The sequence below is a fragment of the Nansenia antarctica genome (genome assembly GCF_963989245.1).
Source record: "Nansenia antarctica genome assembly, chromosome: 5".
Classification (NCBI taxonomy): Eukaryota; Metazoa; Chordata; class Actinopteri; order Argentiniformes; family Microstomatidae; genus Nansenia; species Nansenia antarctica.
Genome location: NC_137690.1, coordinates 52,980,222 through 53,002,015, shown reverse-complemented (window position 1 = coordinate 53,002,015; position 21,794 = coordinate 52,980,222). Strand labels below are relative to the sequence as shown.

The 21,794-nt window shown below is 40.7% G+C and overlaps 2 protein-coding genes across 3 annotated transcripts; both read right to left on the bottom strand.

Moving 5' to 3' along the window:
• Positions 1-3,234: 3,234 nt before the first annotated feature.
• Positions 3,235-10,726, bottom strand: LOC308158815 (heterogeneous nuclear ribonucleoprotein R-like). Of its 2 annotated transcripts, none has more exons than XM_080532514.1 (12): positions 10,595-10,726; positions 9,491-9,559; positions 8,955-9,131; positions 8,569-8,687; positions 8,196-8,303; positions 7,723-7,836; positions 7,183-7,359; positions 6,930-7,065; positions 6,552-6,757; positions 5,667-5,816; positions 5,441-5,562; positions 3,235-4,670 (listed from the first exon to the last, which is right to left on the bottom strand). In XM_080532514.1, exons 3-12 carry the CDS (start codon positions 9,109-9,111, stop codon positions 4,061-4,063), a joined length of 1,899 nt encoding a protein of 632 aa, XP_080388640.1. In that variant the 5' UTR covers positions 9,112-9,131; positions 9,491-9,559; positions 10,595-10,726; the 3' UTR covers positions 3,235-4,060. The 2 variants fall into 2 exon arrangements, with proteins under 2 accessions (XP_080388640.1, XP_080388641.1); XM_080532515.1 differs by having other exon boundaries at positions 8,955-9,115.
• Positions 10,727-11,402: 676 nt separating this feature from the next.
• LOC308158127 (ATPase inhibitor B, mitochondrial-like) lies at positions 11,403-13,349 on the bottom strand (the record flags this gene model as incomplete). The annotated part of the gene is made up of 3 exons (XM_080531724.1): positions 11,403-11,544; positions 11,890-12,002; positions 13,254-13,349. The coding sequence occupies 3 exons, from the start codon at positions 13,347-13,349 to the stop codon at positions 11,403-11,405; spliced, it is 351 nt and encodes a 116-aa protein (XP_080387850.1).
• Between the last annotated feature and the right edge of the window lie 8,445 nt (positions 13,350-21,794).

Below are 21,794 nucleotides of genomic sequence, written 5' to 3'. Positions count from 1 at the left end.
ACTACCCTGAGGGCAGCTCCCCATGTCTGGTGACAAAAGCAACATATCAACTCACAACTGTGCTTAGGAGGTGTATTTACATGAGCACACTTTTATTTATCAATACAAACCTACTTATTATTGGTTATTTCAATTAAAATCAACACAGCAATAAGATATGTATGCCACAGCACCTTTTACTGCTGCGCTGTCTTTGGAACAATCAATACTGCCCTCTTGTGGAATCAAAAAGTAAAAACACAAATTTCCAGATTCGGCCTTTTGTTCCATTTGTATTAAAAGTCTATGGATCCAATGCTTGCCAGTCTTGTCAAATACCTTTTGTATGAAGGCATTGAAATCTAGATGATTTTACAAGTACTGAAATAACAGGGTCATCCACAGAGCAGTTCGCAATTGCCAAATAGAATAAAATGTTAATTATGTCTGAGAAAGTCCTAGTCCTTCGGTTCTCTTTGAGAAGGCTGCCTCTAGTGGTGAAGGACATTTTTTTTCCCCCAAAGGATATGAGATGGGGACAGCGATCAGCACAACTGGGTACAAGTGAAAGGTATTTGCATGGTTTGGGGGTTTACCCAGGTGCCGTGGGAGATGATGAATGTGAGGTACAGCCAATGGGTATGCGTCAGAAGCTTTTTACCAATCTTTGTATTGGGTAAACAAAGTTTACAGTGCATCTAAAAAATGTTTTAATATTGTAGAAAGTATTTTTCATAATTTAATTAAAAGTGACACTTTTATATATTCTAGATTCATTACACAAAGTGAAATACTTCAAGCCTTTTTTTGTTTTAATGTTGATGCTTATGGCTTACAGCTCATGAAAATGAGAGTGCATCCAGTATCTCAAAACTTTAGAATATTACATAACACAAATAACATTTAAAAAAGGATTTATAAAACATAAATGTTGACCTTCTGAAAAGTATGTTCTTTTATGCACTCAATACACAAGCAATCAGCCTGTGGCACTGCTGAGGTGTTAGGGAAGTCCAGGTTGATTTGATAGCTGCCTTCAGCATGTCTGCATATCCATGGAAAGTTGACTGGAAGGGAAAAGTGTGGTAGGAAAAGGTGCACAAGCAACAGGGATGACCACAGCCTTGCGAGGATTGTCAAGCAAGGCTGATTCAAGAACTTGGGGGAGCTTCAAAGGAGTGGACTGAGGCTGGAGTCAGTTCAGCAAGAGCCACCACGCACAGGAACTGGGCTACAAGTGTTGCATTCCTAGTGTCAAGCCACTCCTGAACAAGAGACAACGTCAGAAGCGTCTTACCAGCATCAGTTGTCCAAAGTCCTTGTCAGATGAAAGTAAATGTTGCATTTCATTTGGAAATCAAGGTCACAGAGTCTGGAGGAAGACTGGAGGCACAGAATCCAAGATGCTTGACGTCCAGTGTGAAGTTTCCACAGTTAGTGATAATTTGGGGTGCCATGTCATCTGCTGGTGTTGGTTCACTGTGTTTTATCAAGCCCAGAGACAACACAGCCAACCAGGAGATTTTAGAGCACTTCATGCTTCCGTCTGCTAACAAGCTTTATGGAGATGCTGATTTCATTTTCCAGCAGGACTTGGCACCTGCCCACAGTGCTAAAACAACCAGTAACTGGTTTAATTATGCTTGATTGGCCAGCCAACTCGCCTGACCTGAAGGCCATAGAGAATCTATGGGGTATTGTCAAGGGGAAGATGAGAGACACCAGACCCAACAATGCAGACGAGCTGAAGGCTGCTATCAAAGCAACCTGGGCTTCCATAACACCTCAGCACTACCACAGGCTGATTGCCTCCATGCCACACCGCATTGATGCAGTAATTCGTGCAAAAGGAGCCCCGACCAAATATTGAGTGCTTAAATGAACTTACTTTTCAAAAGGTCGACATTTCTGTATTAAAAATCATTTTTTTGATTGGTCTTATGTAATTCTAATATTTTGAGATACTGTATTTTTGATTTTTATGAGCTGTAAGCCATGATCATCAACATTAAAACAAAAAAGGCTTGAAATATTTCACCTCATGTGTAATGAATCTAGAATATATGAAAGTTTCACTTTTTGGATTAAATTCCTTTTCCATGATATTGAAGTTTTTTGAGATGCACCTGTAAATAAATGTTTTTTCAAAAACTAAAGCCTTTTTAAAACATATCTGATTGTTTTTTTTTATTATTTTCTTAGGATTTAAAATACATATATTTCTGACTACAGAATGCAGGAAATCACATGTTTTCACATCTGTAGACACTGCTATGGTGCAGGAGATAATGAATATGAGGTTAAAAAGGAGTGAAGTGCCCCTTTAAATGTTACGGTAGTTTTGCAATGAAAGGCATAAAAGGAATCAATTAAAATGTAGCTGGTTTACAATATGGATACTAGCTTCAACAAGCATGGTATTAATGTGGCTGGATATTCCCCTCTGAGAAGCAGTAATTGTTGTCAGGTGACAGTACTCTGTAAACTAGCTCACCCTTTGTAAGAACACAGTTCAGGTGAGTTCCTCACTCAAGGGGTGCTGCTGTTGCTTCACCACCTGGGTAAGTTGGGATAAAAGGACAAAAACATAAACACAAATAATATCACTGGACCAAAAGGCATTTGGCTCTTAGCACATTTCTACGGAAAAGCAGGATGCAAAGGATCACAACTGAAGCAACAGACCAAGCATACAGCAGCATAGACATCACTTCTGATGACTCTGCAAAAAAACAGTAACCCTTCGCAATATCATATCCACTGTGTTTCCAGGGATAAAAAATCACATCTATTTAGTTGTTCTCTGTGTCGACAATTATACAAATATTCCCAATGGCCTACTGTGTTTAAATAGAGGTAAATAACTGATTGTTGAGTGAATGGGATTGTTTAATTAATTCTTGATCATTCTGTGTCCCATATTGGCCAATGTATAAACATGGTGACAGTGAATTGTGCATCCTTGTTCAAACATACTGTGGAATTATCTTTGAGGCTCCAATCGGTTAGATAATCTTAATAGTGTGGCGTATCCTGAAAAATAATGGGTTAAAATCCTTGTTTATTCAGTCACTCTATCAATCAAACATCATGTGTGCAGTCTCTTGTTTCCATAATTGCTTAGTGATGATTTCATTTAGATTTGGTTCATCCTTTTTTTTTAACAAACAAAACAGACAATATCTTTGCCAAAATGTGAACATTTGAGGCAGGTAGGAATTGACTCAAATACTGAATGACACCATTGAATTGTAGGTATCTGACAATTGAATGATGCTCAACTGAGTTTTATTGAAACGGAACAAACGAAAAAGTTATAAATACAAACACCAGAGAACAAACTGCTATGGCCCTTAAGGTAAGCCAAACCAATTCTAACGGGCAAGTTCAAAGAAAACATAGGAAGTTATAATAATAATAATAATATCAGTTTTAAAAAACACAATTGAACTACCTCTAGAAATGCTAGACATACATTTTTAACGTTACAAAACCTTTTTTTTTTTCCTCCTTCCTGTGGATTCTTTTCTCCATCACTGCAAAAAATGTATATGAAGCTATAACCATATGCAATTATTTACAAGCAAGTCGCTATGCCACTATCAGAAACCAGAAATAGGGTTGGGGGTGCGGGGAGAGTACAGGTAACGGAAGGGGGTTGGGGGGAGAATGGACAACAGACAATTTTCATGATTTTAATGTCGTCTCAGACTTTTTGAGAATGACTGTCCACTTTTAAAATGTCCATTGTTGGCTTTAAAAGAAATACAAACAAAAAGTTGGAGTAAAAGGGCTTTGTGTGTTAAGACATATGTCCCGTCATGTAACCATAAAGAATAAGGAATCAGCAAAACGGTTACATTCACTTCTTCAGCCAAAACGCAATTCCAGCCAATCAAGTTGAGCCAATTCTGGGGTTCTGTCCATTTTTTGTGTGTCAGTGAAATATATATTTTTTGTCACGAGGGATGAAGAATAAAAAGTCAATCAAAAATGGCAGCCAATCTCCTTATGTATTTTTGTTTTTTTTGGTCTTTTGTGATTTTTGTTGTTGTTGTACTTGCCAATTTTTTTGCTGCGTCTACTTCCACTGCTGCCCATAAGAATCCTGTGAAAACTCCAGGGTGTCATTACTGTAACCATAGTTACCGGAATAGTCGCCACCTTGTTGCAGCGGTTGCTGGGCGATGGGCTGGGACCCCCAATTCTGCTGGTTGTTGGTCTGCCGGCGTTTGGAGTCGGGTTGGTTGAAGACGTCCGCCTTCCTCTTGCCCCCAACGTTGCCACCACGGTTCCCCCTGGCACCTCGGGCCCCACGGCCCCTCTGCGGCTGGAATGGCGCTCCCCGCCCCCCTCCTCTGCCGCCCCTCGGCCCCCCCATGGGCGGCCCTCTCTGGGCATAGCCCCCACGCCCCCGCGCGGGCGGAGCTCCGCGGGCCCTGGGTGGGGGCGGACCACCCCTGCTGGGCCGACTTCCGCGCCCCCTCATGCTGTAAACGTCTTCGTATCCGTAGTACGGGTCTTCGTAACCCCCACGGTAGTCATGATAGTCGTAGCTGTAGTAGTCATCATAGTAGTCCTCGTAGTTGTAGTAGTCTGGGGGGTAGGCGTAGCCCCCTCGGCCCCCACGACCTCTGCCCCTACCTGGTGGAGGCATACGTGGTGGAGGGTAGTAGTAGTAGTCATCATACCTGCAGAAAAACAACAACAAACACACTTTAATCTTACTCTGGATTTTCCTCAGCCAGTTCTAACAACTGTTAGTCAAACCCAGGCAAACAACACGTCGTCCTTTCACTTTACACTTGTGTAGATCTGAAAGGATTGTATAGGTATAAACAAGATGGTCGTAGCTAGCTAGTAGGGATGCTCCGATCTGGATTTTTGGGGCCGATACCGATCACCGATTTTTTTCCTCAAGATCAACCGATACCGATACCGATTTTTTTTAAAATACATAACTGTAGGCCTACTGACTGGATAGCCTACATATTTTTTGCTTTTTAGACAAAAGTTTTGATCCATTAGGCACCAAGCAAACGCAGACCCATTTTTATGGCATAGTAAAAGTCTGGCCTATCACCCAGTTAGGGCCTGAAGCCCAAGTCAGTAATATGGCTGTATAAAAGACATCATAAACGTGGCCTTCATGGTTTACATACTGTTACGTCCTCCTATGTTTTGTGTTCAGTTATCTGTCTTCCCCAGAAAAAAAAAAAAAAAAAAAAAACGGTTTTTGCGATCGGCCATTTTTGCCGATCACCGATCGAGTCATTTGGAGTGAAATCGGCCGATTTAAATCGGTGGCCGATAAATCGGAGCATCCCTACTAGCTAGGTGTGTTTTTTCCCACCTCTGCTTCTACCAACCTATCCAATCCTTTCAGATTTGCACAAGAGTCAAGGGAGTCGGAAATAGGGGACAGGAGTTGTTGTTCTGTCTGTCTGTTTCTGTTCCTCACCCTGTGGTTCTGGTGGTCTGGCGCTGAGCCTGACGCTCTTTCCTCTTCTTGTCTGGGGGCTTTGCCAGAACTATCTCAATCTCCTCTCCACCCAGCTCCTTCCCATTCATGTCATCCATTGCCTGAGCAAAGCAGAATTTTTTTCATCGATACACTCACTAAGCTAGTACAACTGCTAGTTCAACTGCTGAAAAACAATGTTACGTCTATAGTCTGGGTAACTGACCTTCACAGCTGCGTCCCTGTCCTCAAAGTGCACAAAGGCATAGTCTTTGAGCTTTTTCACCCGCTCCAGCTTCCCAAACTGAGAGAAGGTCTTCTCCAGTAGCTCCTCTGTGACTGGTGTTGCCAGCTTCCTGACAAACAGGACCTTCACCTGAGGCATAAACACACACACACTTCAGGTTACTATATTTGTACCCGTAGGTAGATTTGTTTCGCAGTAAATGAGTCATAACACCCCCCTTCTCCCCCCGAGTCCATGTTGACAGATGATATTTTTTGGACACAGTAAACAAACATAAGTAAAAGTACTCTATGTTCCAATCCTCACTAAAAACAAAAGATAATGTTGTTTTAGTTTTTTTTAAACAATGGAAAAAATAAAATAATCTGTGCAATGTTGCTACGACTTGTTTATCTCAGTGATTTTATACCGCTTTGTTCTACATAGGACTATAAACCTTTGTCCAGAAGGAAATTTGCACAGTGTGGGAATCAAGACAATTATCGGCTATAACTGTCTGGTGTACAGGGATGCTGGGTTAAGATGTGACTCACCAATCAGCCTACTAGACCATTGGACAATTAGAGTCAGAGCATGGTAGAATAAGGTCATCATGGTTTTGTCAATGTAGAAATAGGAGTTTCCTCAAACAAAACTGGTTGAACACTACTTGACTTCCTGTACTGTATATCTGTATTATATTGTATGATATTGCATCTCATCATATTGTAACCTGTACAGCATTTTGCAATTCTGATTCACTTGGCTCAACTCCATATTCATATTTTACACAAAAAGAGGAGTTCTTAATTGGTTGTGAATGAGAGAGAACGATGGTGTATGTTTGTTAGTGAGAGACAGCAAGTAACAAGCGGTGAGGCTCACCTTGGCCATGACATCTGCGTCAGGTTCAGCAACTGGGTCCGCCCACTCCACGGTGACGGGGTTCCCCCACACCTTCACCTTGCCACTCATGAGGCGGCGGCGGGCCTGGGCTGCAGACTTGTGGTCCTCGTACTCCAGGAAACAAAATCCACGGTTTTTCTTCTTGTCGTCTGGTTGGTGGTACAATATGACTTCCTGAAGTCCCTCTGAGGGACGGAAAGAAGGAACGAACGAAGGAGGGAAGGATGGATGGATGGATGGATGGATGGAAACAACGGACAGAGTGAGATCAGCACCACACGTCATACAACACATGCAGAAAATAAACAATGTCATTCAGTGTAAAACCAAAAAGGGGGTGTTTGAACTGGGACTGACCTGTGACTTTACCAAAGTCCTCTAATATGCTTTCCCTGGTCTTGTTCTTTGGAATCGATCCGACAAACAGGCGGTTGTTCGCCACGGATATGCACACCCCGAGGTACTTGCCAGATCGGATTTCATAGTTGTCACACTGAAAATTATTTAAAAAGAGTGAGTGTCATAGCTTAGTTATAGAGTCCGAGATTAATGTAGTCTGACATTTTCGATTCCTGAGGTAATGGACTATTGAAACACTGCAGGGACTTACAAGTTTCACTGCCTCTTGTGCTGCGTCCTTGCTGCAGAACGTGATGAAAGCGTAGCCCCGGTTCTGACCAGACAAAGGGTCCATCATGAGCCTTAGGTCCCAGATAGGACCGGCTTTCTCAAACAGAGGCACCAACTCATCTTCATATAGGTCTCTGGGGATCTTCCCCACAAACACCTGGGGAAGACAACCTGGATCACTGAAAGCTCCACAATGTTATTAGATCAGCAGCTCCTTAGACCTTTGATACTGTGTATCAGATGTATGTGATGTTGTAACCAGGACATTAGATTATTATTTACATTTATTGTGACTCACAATAAATGCAATCAGCTAAAGAAAGCGAGACAGGTGACCATATAACACAATCACAACCATATTGATTTTTATTTTGGTAGTGGACAAAGTTTTAAGATGGTTCGGATGATGGATTTGTTGGGTAGTTGGAGAAAAACCTTTTTGAAAGAAGTTGGAGATTGCTGAATGGACTAGGGGTGTTAACTCATCAATCCCTACTGTACTGTAGACCTCCATCCTTACCTCAGTTCCAATGCCAGGCTGTGTTCCCTGGAACACCTCATCAGGTGGGGGTCCCCCATATTTCCTCTGTCCTGTAGTGACATCCAGGGTGTATCCTGTCCGGTCCAGCAGAGCCTGAGGAACATTTATTATTATTATTATTTACCGGAAGGTTAATAAACTACAAAACAGAGCTGAGCTGAATAACATTTACACCAGGGTAGATATCAGTTTAAACTTCAATTCAGTCAACACGTCATAGTCAATTAAAATTAAATGAAATTGATGAATTTAAAATTATTATTTTCCATGAGAACTTTCCAATTAATTAACTGAATTTGTATTCAGCCTTTGCACTTGAATTGACCCAAATCATTATTAACATAAAGCAGACTAATGGTGCTTTCCCAGAGTAACCATTTCCCCTAAAAAAAAAAAAATTCTAGTGGAGAAGCACCTTATATGCACTCTTGAATCATTCTTCAACCTTTTACCTTGATCTTGGTCTCGTCGGGACCCTTGGTCGACTCCTGTACTTTACTTCCTTGTTTTTCCCTCTGTCTGTAAGTCTTCATAACTCCACAGAGGAATGCACTTTTGTTCTGGAACACAAGTGAAACCAAACTGTCAAAACATATGTATGTTCAACGTAGGGTGGCAAAATAGCCCATTAGAGGTGTCTACTTTCCCAGACCCCTCTTTGCATCACATTCATCACCAAACTGAGTCGTAGAAATTCATTTGAATTCTGAATTTTCTTCAGCTTTTTCATGGGACACACGTTGAAAAACGCCTCAGCACAACTGCATAACACATAGTCTTAATTAGCGTATGAATCACCGGGACAACCACAGCAAGGACACTCACCTGCACATGAGACAGGTCACTCTCCTTGAACTGCTGTAGCACAGACAGCGCCCCCTCCTCATTGAACTCCCTCAGGGCGTCGATGGCCCTCTCGTCCAGGTCAGCGTACGCCACCAACCCTATGGTTAGATTTTACATTTAGCAGACGCTTTTATCCAAAGGGACTTTTAATTAGAGATTACACTGTTCCCCAGGTGGGATTTGAACTTATGACCTTCTGATCACAAGCCCAACTTACTATCCACTAGGCCACCACTACCCCCACGACTCTACTGACTTTGGGGAGGTGTTAGAGGTCTTTACAGACTCATTAGATAAAAGGGTAAGCAGTTTGCTGCAGAGTCCTCTGCATTTTGGTAAAGCTCAACCATTGTATGACTCCCTACCAGTCTGAAAGATGTTGTCAAGGTTCTCAGCCACGTTCTGTGGCAGCCCGGCATCGATGAGTGTCTGGTAGTTCTCTGTGTGCGTGGTGGTGACGTCCATGGGCTCCTCTTCCTCCTTCACCGCGACAGAACTACCGTTCACCTCGGCGTCTGCCATTCTCCTGAGAGAGGGGGGGACTGTTAAGACAGGTGAGAAAGTGAATATCAGTTATAATGTAATACATTTTGATCAACTGCCATTATTAAAACATTTAATAAAAAATAATCTAACAATCTGTTTGAGTTGCCTATTGCAGCCCAAGAGACGAACCGAGATGGTTAATAACTGGGCACTGTGGATCTGTACCCATCTGTTTGTATGTCACATGCGATATCTCAAACACCATTGGGACCATTCTGACGAAAATTGGTTGAATGATACATCTTGCCATAGAGATCTGGCACTCTGTCATATATATCTTCTACTATGGAGCAGTTTAGAGTAACAAAGGTAACTAAACACAAGGTGAGCTCAATCAGTGCAGGTGTTTCCTCACCTTGATTAGGTTGTCCTGCGTTACTCTGAACTGCTGGGGGCAGTTGGGCAGACCAGACTACTTTTTGTCCTGTAGTAGAAGATTGTGCCAAATGTTAGTTGTCAAAAGATCAGGACATTTGAAAGTAGATACAGATGAATGTCATACATGTCCAGACATGGTTACAGTATAATGGAAACGTAAATACTTGGATTTGTTAAAGTATCCGGAGCAAAACCTGATCAAAGTACAACTGTGATGGGTGAGTTGAGAAGGCTGTCCAACTCTGTGACAAGTGTCAAGTACTTGGATAATCCAGCCACTGAAATTCCAAACCTTGAAAAGGCATATCTCCTGTCCTGTGTGTGCTATAGTTAGGAAATTCGGCACACATGTACAGCCCCTCATGAGTAGGTTTCTCATAAGGACCTATAAGCTCCACCCATTAGGTTTCCTGCCCATTAGGTGTCCCCCCACCAAACTTTGAACAAGCATATCTCATGCCCCGTTTGAGTTACAGTCACGTAGCTTTTTGTTGTTTTTCCACATACTCTCGGTCTCCCATTAATCCACAAAACAAGCGTTTAAATAATTGTCACAAATTCACACACGGAGGGGCAGTACATCATTCGTGGGGGGGACACCATGTTTACTGTTTGATTGTTAACTGTTATTCAGTTGAATTAGCTTTGTAAATAAACGTATTTTACCATCTCAACAACCAAGAGCATTCGAGCAACGGTTGCACTCAGTTGAAATCTACCCATCTACGGGGTTGATCCTGTAACGTTACTGTGTTATCTTCTGCTCTCTGGCAGACAGGCAAAGCACAGTCCCGCCCCCCTCTCATGTTGCTAGCCAGATAGCAAGCTAATAGCTGGCAAACGTTACATTTAGACATAACAAATGCATGGATGCACAATTTCAACCATTAAATTAAGTCGAATGAACATTAAATCATTACAATTGCAAATATTTTTTAAAAAGTACTAAACAAAGTTAGCTACAGCGTTCATAACGTAAAAACGAAGCAGTCGTAGAGGCCTGGCGTGCAGGACACCTTTCAGAATTCAAATAAACCACCCGCCAAAAAGGGTGCAAAATGAATAGTTAGCAAAAGCTTACCTATCGTATTCAGGAAAATAACACTACCGTTAATTATATTTTGCAATAATTAACCTATGGGACTTATCCAAAGTAGTGAATATTAATAATATGTTTGGGTCTACCCACGAGACAGATTTCGAAACAGTCCCGTCGCTCGTGCAACGCCACCACTCGGCGACGAACCCCCTCCCCCGCCCCCCCACGATCCTCTACGTAGCAATCTCTTCAACCAATCGAAAAGGTTTAAAATTGATTGATATCACTTTCCACCAATGAAGTCCATTACTTTAAGACAAATATATTCTGAACGTCTTTGAATGTGTATTGTTTTTGTGATTATAGCCATACGTTTTTCAGAGCAAAATACATTAAATGGGTCCAGAAAGGCCCCCTTTGAAATTACACAAGAACCAAACACATTTCAAGGAATTGCATCAACATTATATACATGTGTATTTATTTATACAAATATGGGGGAATGGAATGAAGGAGCCGAAGCAGCTTTCAGACTATTCTGTTGAAGTCAAACAAAAGTGCGTACTTCAGTGAGTCCTCACATGATGGCGGCCCATGAGGACTTGAGGCTGAGAAAAAGATTATACCTGGCTGCCACTGTCCTTGCCTCTCTAAACATGCCATTAACCTATTACACTACCAGATAACATTATCATCACAGACAAAAAAAACACCATAGTGAAAAATAACTTTAGTGCTTTATTAATAATTTGACTCACACAGAATCTCCTGCAATAACTGCCAGTGGGCAGCCAAGCAAACAATGAGAGATATTGGACATAGACACATTATGATTGGGACCAAAGACTTCTCAGTCATCATGTTTAAGTTTCCTGATTTTCCCCTTGTGACGGTTAATCTCGTGCTCCAACCGCTCAATCTCGTTCTTATGGTGGTCTATCTCCTCTTCATGGTGCTTCCGCAGGGCAGCCAGCTGCTCCTGCTCCTTTTGCCTGGGGGGTGAGAGGGGGAGGCAATTTACAAGCAGTATTTTACACAAGTAAAAAAAGTACAAGTACCAGACAACAAAATGCAGTTTAGCATCTAACCAGAAGTGCAAATAGTGATAAGAACATGATATAAAAACATGATATAAAAAAACATGACAATGATAGTGATAGGTACAGTATGGTAAGTAAGTACAGTAGTTTAGAGATATATACAGTTATGGTAGCTTATGTACAGTGTGTAATGTACTTCAACCTATTGCAACTGCAACTCTACAAGAGGCATCTGTCAGGTTTACGTGTGGCAGGAGCAAGCCTTTGCATATCTAAAGGGAAATAAGATCCTCTCACCTGAAGTACCGCTCCTCCTCTGCAACTTGCCTCTTCCCAAAGGCCCCACCTGCCTCTCTCACTGAGCCTCCGCCACCTCCGCCCTTTCCTGCTCCCTTGCCCAGCTCTCCAAGCTAAACGGCACAGAGAGAGAGAGAGAGAGAGAGAGAGAGAGAGAGAGAGAGAGAGAGAGAGAGAGAGAGAGAGAGAGAGAGAGAGAGAGAGAGAGAGAGAGAGAGAGAGAGAGAGAGAGAGAGAGAGAGAGAGAGAGAGAGAGAGAGAGAGAGAGAGGAGATGAGAAATCATATACGTTTTCTTGGCACATGTGTACCAAGAAATACATGACACATGGCTATATTATGAATTATTAATTATGGTTAGATATACATAATTCGTGGTATTTGAGAGATCTAGACTATTGGTTGGTGGTCAGTTGATGGTTGTGTGTTATGTGGTGGTTATTCAAAGCCAATTCATAGGACCTTCTATTGAGATTTCATAAGCAGAGTCGAATTTCACTTAATTTGTCAAATTTGAGACTGCAGAGATAATGTTCTGTATAATCAGCACAATAATTAGACAACCCTAACAATCACTTTCAGTCACTTTTAGGCTTAATTATTTTGTTTTTTTTATGAATTTGATTTCAGATGTTATGTTGAAGAGGGACATAAATAAACGGTACTAACTTTCTACATGTATACATCAGTATCATGTTAAACTGAAGATAACACTGAGAACAATAAATCACACTTTTACCTAATAGCAGGGACAGCACTATCTAGTGGCCATAATATGGTACTATCACACTGCCCTCTAACAACTTCAATGAGTAATATGGACAGGGCAACACCCACATTACAAGATTAACCAGAATACATTAGGCTACATAGTATTTATGTATGTATCAGTTTATTTCTCAATACAAGAAATGGGACAACCACCCGACGAACCATCAGTCAGTGAAATAAGTATTTAATAATATGTTTTACTAGGATTTAAGAATTTTTAAAACGTTTTACTTTTTTATTGTGTTGACGTGGTCATTTTTATTTCCACACATGGCAGTAAACTTCTCCGACTCTATCTGCACAGCAGGGTTGCATAGAGGAGGATGCTATCCGACTACCTAGGACTAGGGTACAGCCTGATGGAATAACTGCATACATCTCTATTAATAATATTCAATGACAATGCAATGGTAAAACCCCATTGGGGGAATTACAGCATGCAATAAGTAATTCAAAACATGTCAAGGAGGCTGGCTCTACTAGCCAGCTGACAAAACTGGCCAGGAGCTTGCTAGCTTCCTAGATTGATTGAAACAGCACAAGTCAATCACAAACAGCACAAGTCAAGCACATACAATCGTCACAAAAAAGTACCTGGTCTGATGCCATCCTGGTCTGGGTGGCAAGGTTACAGTTGATTCTGGCTAAAAGTTGATTAAAGTTGATTCTGGTTAAGATGAGCCGTGCCATTATTACGTTTTATCAACTTGCTAGTAGTACTCAAGAAAGTAGTAGCAAAGGACACCACTGTCGTATCAAAGTGCACCTTAGCTAAATGCGGAAATATGAATTGAATGGGTCATCAGAATGATCACGCCCCAATTGCCGTCCTCCACCGGCCCTAGTTTTGGATCTAGGGTGTAGAAGTTTGACTGGCGGTCAATGGGAATTTCTGGTCTTTGCTACTTTAATCCGATAAAATAAGAAAACCGTAGTGCTTTTTAGATATTAGGAGCCCAAATCCGATGGCCAGTTAGGCAAACTATTATATAGTGTCGTTGCCGATCAATGATCGACGTCATTATATAGAGAAAATTAATGAAATAGGGGTTGATTTATCAGAGCAGTCATACGTCATCTCCCTGTCATCTGGGATTTGTAGTTCTTCATTTGATTTGCCGTGTAAATCCCCAGACTGAACAAATCCGATGGCCAGTCAGGCAAACAATTAGTGTCGTTGCCGATCAATGATCGACGTCGTTATGGAGAACATTTATGAAATAGGCAATGAATGTGTGTCCTTTCAGTCTGCCTCCATCCATGACCACCAAAGGCCTGAGGTGTTGTAGGAGGTATGAATATGATTTAGGGGGTATTTAGTATAACAGGCTAATGGGTTTATTGTGAGTGTACTTTGATTGTTTGTTTATTGCCTAGAATCACCGTATTGAGAAGTCATATGGTTATGGGGGGTGATATTGCAAGGTAATTTAAGCACCTGCGCACCTTGCATGGCGGTAGTGGAGAGAGAGGGGAGCGATGTATTTTTGTTGACCGCATTATACGCATATTCTATACGCATAGTTTGTTATTTTTCTGGTTTTGATCGCTTATGGATTATTTTTGTACGTCGCCAAGTTTGATTGTTCTATTCAATAAATGCTCTAAAACGTACTTTTCATCTCAGCGGATTGTTTGGCGCGTCATACAATTACCAGCCCAGACCCTGGTTGCGTCTCTCAGCGACTTTTTACTTTTGGCTCTATCTATCTATCTCGCTACAGGTGTCATATAACCCTAACCCATATCCTGTCATATAAAAGTACCTTATTGAATCTCCAGGTAATGTAGGCAATTTCTGACATCCATCACTTTTGCTGTCGTTAAGATTTTCTTTTTTGGTAGTCTGTCCAATGTGACAATTGCCCTCCTCCACCGGCCCTAGTTTTGGATCTAGCTTGCTGTTCATTATTTTCATGATAAAACATCATAACATCTTCATATACACCATACAGGATAAATACTGGTTAACAGTAGGCTACTTTGGCAAATGCCCATTGAACAGATTTATTTATTATCCTATCTTAAGAAAACGAATGTAACACTCTCATCTGGGGAGTTACACGGCAAATCAAATGAAGAACTACAAATCCCTGATGACAGGGAGATGATTTATGACTGCTCTGATAAATCAACCCCTATTTCATAAATTTTCTCTATATAACTAACGACGTCGATCATTGATCGGCAATGACACTATATAATAGTTTGCCTAACTGGCCATTGGATTTGGGCTCCTAATATCTAAAAAGCACTACGGTTTTCTTATTTTATCGGATTAAAGTAGCAAAGACCAGAAATTCCCATTGACCGCCAGTCAAACTTCTACTCTTCTATCACCCAAAAAGGGGCGTGGACATTACGGGAGGGGAAAGTACCCGGATGCGTTGCTCTGATGAATGGTCCATCCATGAATAACATTTTTAATCTGTTAATCATCTGTCATCATAATTTAACTTTTGTTTTATTTCCACATGACAAATAAATGGAATTATACAGAAATGGTGCCATTTACATTTTATACAGAAATCTTACCATTTACCAGCAGCTTTCAGTCACGCTGCTGCATGCTCCTGGAACAAACTCCCTGAAGAAATCAAACAGGCCCAAACCCTTAAAATATTTAAATTTAAGCTAAAAACCTTCATGTTTTGCACCAGTTATGATTAAACACAAACACTTCTATCAATGTCTTTTTTCCATTAACTAGTGTCTTTTTAATTGTTTGATCTATTTACTTCTTATATGAATGAATGAATGAATGAATGAATGAATGAATGAACGAATGAATGGTCTTTATTGTCATTGCTACAGTACAGGTGCCAAACAACGAAATTTAGGAGGGGTGGCTCCCCTGGTGTTAGGAAAGAAAAAACACTTTAAAAAACACTTTAAAAAAACACAAGAAGGGAAGGAGCTGGTTTACATAAATAAAGGCTATGTACACTATCCACTATACTATACTGTACAGATAGACGACTAGGGTTGTCATATTGCACATAGTGTTATTGCACATTTATTTAAAGTGTCGCAGTTTGCAGGCTTGAAATGTACATATTTGTGCCTCAGCACTACACCTGATATTTGCTTTTATTCATTGTAATTTTTATTTTCTTATGCTCCTCTTGCTGTATTTTTAAAATAATGCATGTAAAGCACTTTGAATTGCCCCTGTTGTATGAAATGTGCTATACAAATAAACTTGCCTTGCCTTGCCTTGCCATTTACATCCCAGGTCAATAAAAACAGAGTTGTCACAGCCATGTTTTCAAGCGGTGTAGTCATCACTTTCATTACATTGTACAACTTGAGACTGTACAGATGCACTACCCTGCCTGTTCTCATCTGGCCGTGCCTAGTTTCTAGTCGGTTTATCTCTTCAACCTAGACATGGCCAGTATTTAGCTAACTACATGTAACACAGAAAGACAGAACAGATAGCTCGCTAGTGCCATCAATATTTTTGTGAAAGAATCAATGGATGTTAAGCTGCTGAAAATGCTAATCCTTAGACAAACATCTATTATTTAACAAGAATTCGAATAAGCATACAGCAGGCAATAGATACAAGAGGCAATGAATAGGTGTAATATAGACAAAATTCAACTGCAATAAAATCTTTCACCTTCAGCATATGTTGTGTGGGTTTGACAAAACAGTTGTTATGTGCTGTTGTGTGTGCTGTTGTGCACATTGTTCAGGACACGTGAGACAGGTGATATTGAGAAGCATTCAGTGTGAGGTTTAAGTCTGCTGTGGCTGCTACACCATCTCTCCTTGGTGGTGCCATAATCCTAATTGAGTATTATCAATGGCCATAACCCACACTTATAAAGATTTCATTACAGAACTCTGTTTGCCTATACCCCTGACCTTCTGGGTGGTATGTTGTGTTTCCCCCTCAAGGATCAGCAGCTTACGTTTGCAAAATTGCAACAATGTTTTAGTGTCCAGAGGAGTCACATGGGCTGATTCAAAGCCCTTTTTTGAAGTACAATTGGTATTTCCTGTAGAGACCCTTTTAATCTGAGCTACGTAGCACTCAGCGTTCATCGTGAAGTGCAGGATGGGACTCCGCACAATGGGGAAACTGTTGACTATGGGGGAGGCGGTGGGTGTTTTGCACAGATGAGTCATGGAAGCACTCGAAAGGATGACAAAGCTTGTTGAATGGGCCATGTGACCTTGACATTCCAATCCATCAGCAGCAGCCTGGGAGTGCTGCTCAACAAACATGGGGTGGTGTGGCACCATTGTGATGCGTTGTCATTATCTTCTCTCTGAACTCTCGATGACCATTTGTGCATCTGTGCAACAGGAAAAAGAGTGGGGCGCTTATTGGCGTAGCAGACTAATGGGCATACTGCATAATTGTAAGGTCCCTGGCTTGAATCCGGCCATCAACATATCCTGCATGTCATTCCTCCTCCCTCTCACCCATCCTTCCTTTCAATCTCTATTGTCTCTATCCCAATAAAGCAGAAATGCCCTAAAAACTACACAAAAAGATTAAAAGGAAAGTACAATACAGTGTTTCAATTAGTCTGGGGGGACTCAAGTAGGATAAGATGAACCTACCCTCCTTTGAAAGAACCTGATCTGTGACGGTGGTGGGGAGGAACATCACATCAGCAGAGACATGTAACCCATTACCTAACCCTAAACTTAACCTGAGCAAGTTGCTGCGGCCATATCATTTGAATTGTATTCTCATGGTGCGAGCATCTGAAGTACATCCACTAAGCAATACCCAAAGGAAGTGTGGCCAATTGTTGTGCTATTCATTTTATCCAATTGGAACGATCATGACACAATCAATGACATGAACACATCCAACGTGAACCTGAATATCCAATCCAATATGTCCCTGTGCACTGTGGACAAGACACAGATGCAGTACCATTGTCAAAACCGGTGGTGGCAGTGTCCTCTAATACATCCTCTATGCCAGACAGAATCCCACCAAATCTATCACATACATAATATATAAAACATACATTAATTATTATTATTATTACTATTACTATTATTATTATTATTATTTTATTATTAAATTATTTACAGCTCCATAGCCTAAGTTCATCATGAATAATAGCCCAATCTCAGGCATAGCACCTTCAACGATTAGTTTGAATGAGGATTTCAAGGACAAACTTCAATAATCTAATGGAAATCTTTGTCTGAGAGAGAGACAACAACGAGTCAGTGCATATGGAAGCTGATATTGTAATTGATATAAGTAATTCACCTCTCTTTCATGTTCATCATATACTGACTTAATGAAACTTCTTTGCCTTGTTCAATAATCTCCCAAGTCAGATGTCAGTGTTGCCTCACACAAATTACGTAGGCCGCGTTCATAAATTCGCCGGAGCGCACACTGGGTTCAACGTCATAAAGGGGCCAAGTAATTTGATTGGACAAGAGGCAGTCACGTGGGCGATCTGGCGCTCTCAGAGCTAATTTACGAACCATGCGGCCATATGCTCCTGGCTAACCGTCTGACCAACTTCCGTGAACCTTTATTGACCTTTTGTATGTTTGTCATTTACTGTTATCAATCAAAGTAGCCACTTGTAAAGCTAACTACATTTCTCCTGAGTAGGGATGGGAATCGAGAACTGGTTCCAGTTGAGAACTGGTAACAAATTGTTCGATCCATCGGAATTGTACCCCTCCAAGGTTATCAGAAGGTTGTGAGTTCGATACCTGCTTAGAGCAAGCTACTCTACCCCGCCGTTCGCTACAGTACGTTTCTCCTCAGTGGAAGGTTGAAAAAACTGAACTGCATGTACAGTATATCACATTAAGTATAGGCTAATTAAAATTGATTGGCTGCTGCTCATGAATACATTCAGTGGGTACCAAGGCGAGATTAATATGAATATTCACGAACGGTTGAACTCAGATATGAAGTTGTTTTTTTCTAGTGACATGACATACTTGCTAACTAATATACTCAACTTGAATAGAGAGAGAGGTTATGCAAGAGACCCAACTTGGCCCCTTCTTCCGTCTGGAAGTTCTGTTCCAGGGGAAATGTTATGCAGCTATGCAGACAAAGCCATGTATTTTTTTTTTACAAGTCAAATGCCCCATTTGGTCAACAAAAACATATTTTGTTCATTAATAACTTTGGTCTTAGCTAAGCAACCTCCATTTTAACAATGCCTAGGTTGTTAAGAAGGTACTTGTATGAGTTAGCAAGTATGTCACGTTGCAAGCTTTGAGAAAAACAACTTTATATCAGAGTTGTGCCAGTCAACCGTGAATATGCGTATCGCTCTCGCCTTGGTGCTCACTGGCTGGTTCCCGCTCACGAATGCATCAATGCAATCAATATTCATTAGCCAACCCTTCCGTGTTGGCGGTCAACGATACCCATTGAAAATCTGCTCACGTGTATATTGTCATATATGAATGTGTTTGATTAAGCACAGGAAGTTACTTTACAGTGGAAAAACTGATAAAATTATACAGTGCAAAGCTGCTAATGGAGGATATCAAAATGATTCACAGTTCGATTCAAACTAGCCTCATCTTTAATAACCACTTAGTTCATATACAATATGTCCAACAAACGTTTTCATTCAATATGAGCATAATACCTCACTAATTAACAAATCCATTAAAAAGACGGATGGGGACATCGTGATGAATAGGGAAGCAATACTCTCCCCCATACAGATTGAATAGAATAGTATCAATTGAGTCAAAACCCCTTTTTTTTTTTTTTTACTACAATACAGACTACAATACAGCAGGGCCATACACGAAACAGACCTACGCTGGGATTGGAATGCATGGCAATTCATACTGTTTGTCTGTTGCTGTGAATGTGGTCTGGATAACTTTGAGATCACATTATCATCATGTGAACATTTATGGACTTCCGGTCTGGAGGGAAGACTCAGCAGCCAGTCACCTGCGTCTGTTCACTGCTTACCTCGCCCCATCAAGTGTTGCCATAGGAAATAGTATCCTGGCAACAGCACAAACCTGAGCCAAAGACAAAGTAAGGTCATGCAGAAAGAGCTATCAAAATGAGGCACAATATACCATATGTTATATATATTATATATTATATGTCTGTGTTGAAAGGTTTTGGCTTACAGAAAAATATTGCTGCAACATCATTCAATGCACTGATTCTGTTTCAATGTTTCAGTGTAATGATCTATTCCTTGTTATTGATTTATGGAATGTAATCTCAATCTAAGTGTATGTTTGCACCATGTGTGTCACCCTCCTTCCTTTAGTGCTGTACCCATAGTGATTACAACAAGTAGGCTTAAATCATCAGTTCCACCTCTCAGTGGAGAGACGTGGTAAAAGATTTGAGGTACAATATGCTGGAGCTGGATCTTAATCTGTTTGTATGGTTTATGAACGCACTGAGATAGATAGAATAACTATACCAGTATATCGGTTCCCAGCTAACAATGGACATTCTCTTTATGGTGAAACCATTTTATATATAAGGCCACTAAATAATGATTCAAGCCTCTTTACTGTCAGTGTAACATTTTTGAAAAGTATATCTTATTTATCATTTAGAAGTAACATGTAACATGTTTGTTTTACTTTCAATAGACCCCTTCCAGTGCTTGCTTACATTGCTGCATTGAATAAGATGCAGGTATGACTTCTAAGCCCAGACCCTTGTATAATGAGGATGTCCAACTGGCATAACGGTTTACATCATCTCGGAAACCAGAAACACCTGACTTAATGACATCAGGATTTACTGTACGTCTGTGGCATGTGTGCAAGAGGTGCCCAATTCAAACCCTGCTGCTTACTATGGAGCCCATCTCTCCATGGGGGCAGGGGGGGTTCAAAGGTAGGAATGTAGCGAAGGTGATTTGGAATCACGCTCTTATGATGAGAATCAGAATCAGAATTTATTTTATTACATCCAATATACAAGTACACAAGAGTAAACAACTTTGGCTTAGGTTCTTCATCATTGGCATTGCAGCAAGATCACAAAAATCACAATAATAGAGTAAAGTAAAATAAAAAGTTAAAGTAAAAATGTAAGTAAGTAATAATAAAGTAATAAAGTGATGGTAGTCGTAGTACAACGGAACTAGTCGTATTACAGTGGAATCAAGGTAGAGAGGTAGCCCTCTCTGTGACTTCTTAGCCCAGATGTAGCCTGTGTTACGTAGCATGAGGATGTCCTCTTGGTTCATGTCTGGGGTATCCAAACTTACTACTAAGTCCCTGGTAGGCTGCCTGTCTTGCAAATGTATTTTCTGTATTTTGAAAATACATAATACATGTTGATGTCACACCAGAGGGACTGTAATTCAAAGAAGCAGGGTACATCAGAACAGACATGTCTTTTAAGTAAGACTTCAAAAGGTTATGGTACGTGTCAATCATCATATCACCCATCCACCCTCCCTTGCATAGTACAAAGTGTTCAATGGTAAGGAGAGTTGTTATGGTCTGTACAGGCTTGGGAATCACAATTGGGACACGGTCTGGTGAAAAGGGCTGCATGTCGGCAATTCTGAACTCGGGGCAAATGAGCAAAAATGTGTTATGTGTTTTTAGTATGTTGATGTTCTATCAGCATGTTGTGATGTGCTAAACATGCAGTTAGATGTTCATAGCAAAGTTCCTTTTTAGAGCTAGCTATTAGCAGCTGTTTTGCCTGTTCAGAGCGTATTTCTTCGCTTTTTAGTTTGAGTAGGACCAACATTCAAATAAGCATAATCTTCTTCAACTATTTTCAGATTTCAATGTATGACCCATCATTTGAAAGTTTACAATCTGCACTTTCATAATCTGGAAGACATTTAAAAACCATGCCTACTTGGGGACTTTTTAACCAGACCCTGTCACAATTGTGTTTGTGGACAGAAGAAATTCCTTGAATCTGTAGTGCACACATGCTTTGTCTTTCTGCCCAAAATGTAATCAACAGTTCATGGTTGAAACTCACTTGTGTGAGAATTGTTGCTGAATATTCTAGAATTGTTGCTGAGAATTGTTGTTCCTGAGATTGGTAATATCAAGTTTAGCCTTGGAAACATATTTGTGTACAGCCCATTATACAGTATGTGCCATATGCAGTCCAGATGTGGCACAGTTAGCTGTATGGCCACAGTAACAAGCCATCAA

Excerpts from the sequence above, each read along its gene's own strand:
- LOC308158815 (XM_080532514.1), bottom strand. The coding sequence starts at position 9,111 with ATGGCAGACGCCGAGGTGAACGGTAGTTCTGTCGCGGTGAAGGAGGAA. Across the intron at positions 7,837-8,195 it reads CCGACGAGACCAAGATCAAG|GCTCTGCTGGACCGGACAGG; the intron begins GTAAAAGGTTGA and ends AATGTTCCTCAG. Across the intron at positions 5,563-5,666 it reads ACAGGGACGCAGCTGTGAAG|GCAATGGATGACATGAATGG; the intron begins GTCAGTTACCCA and ends TGCTTTGCTCAG.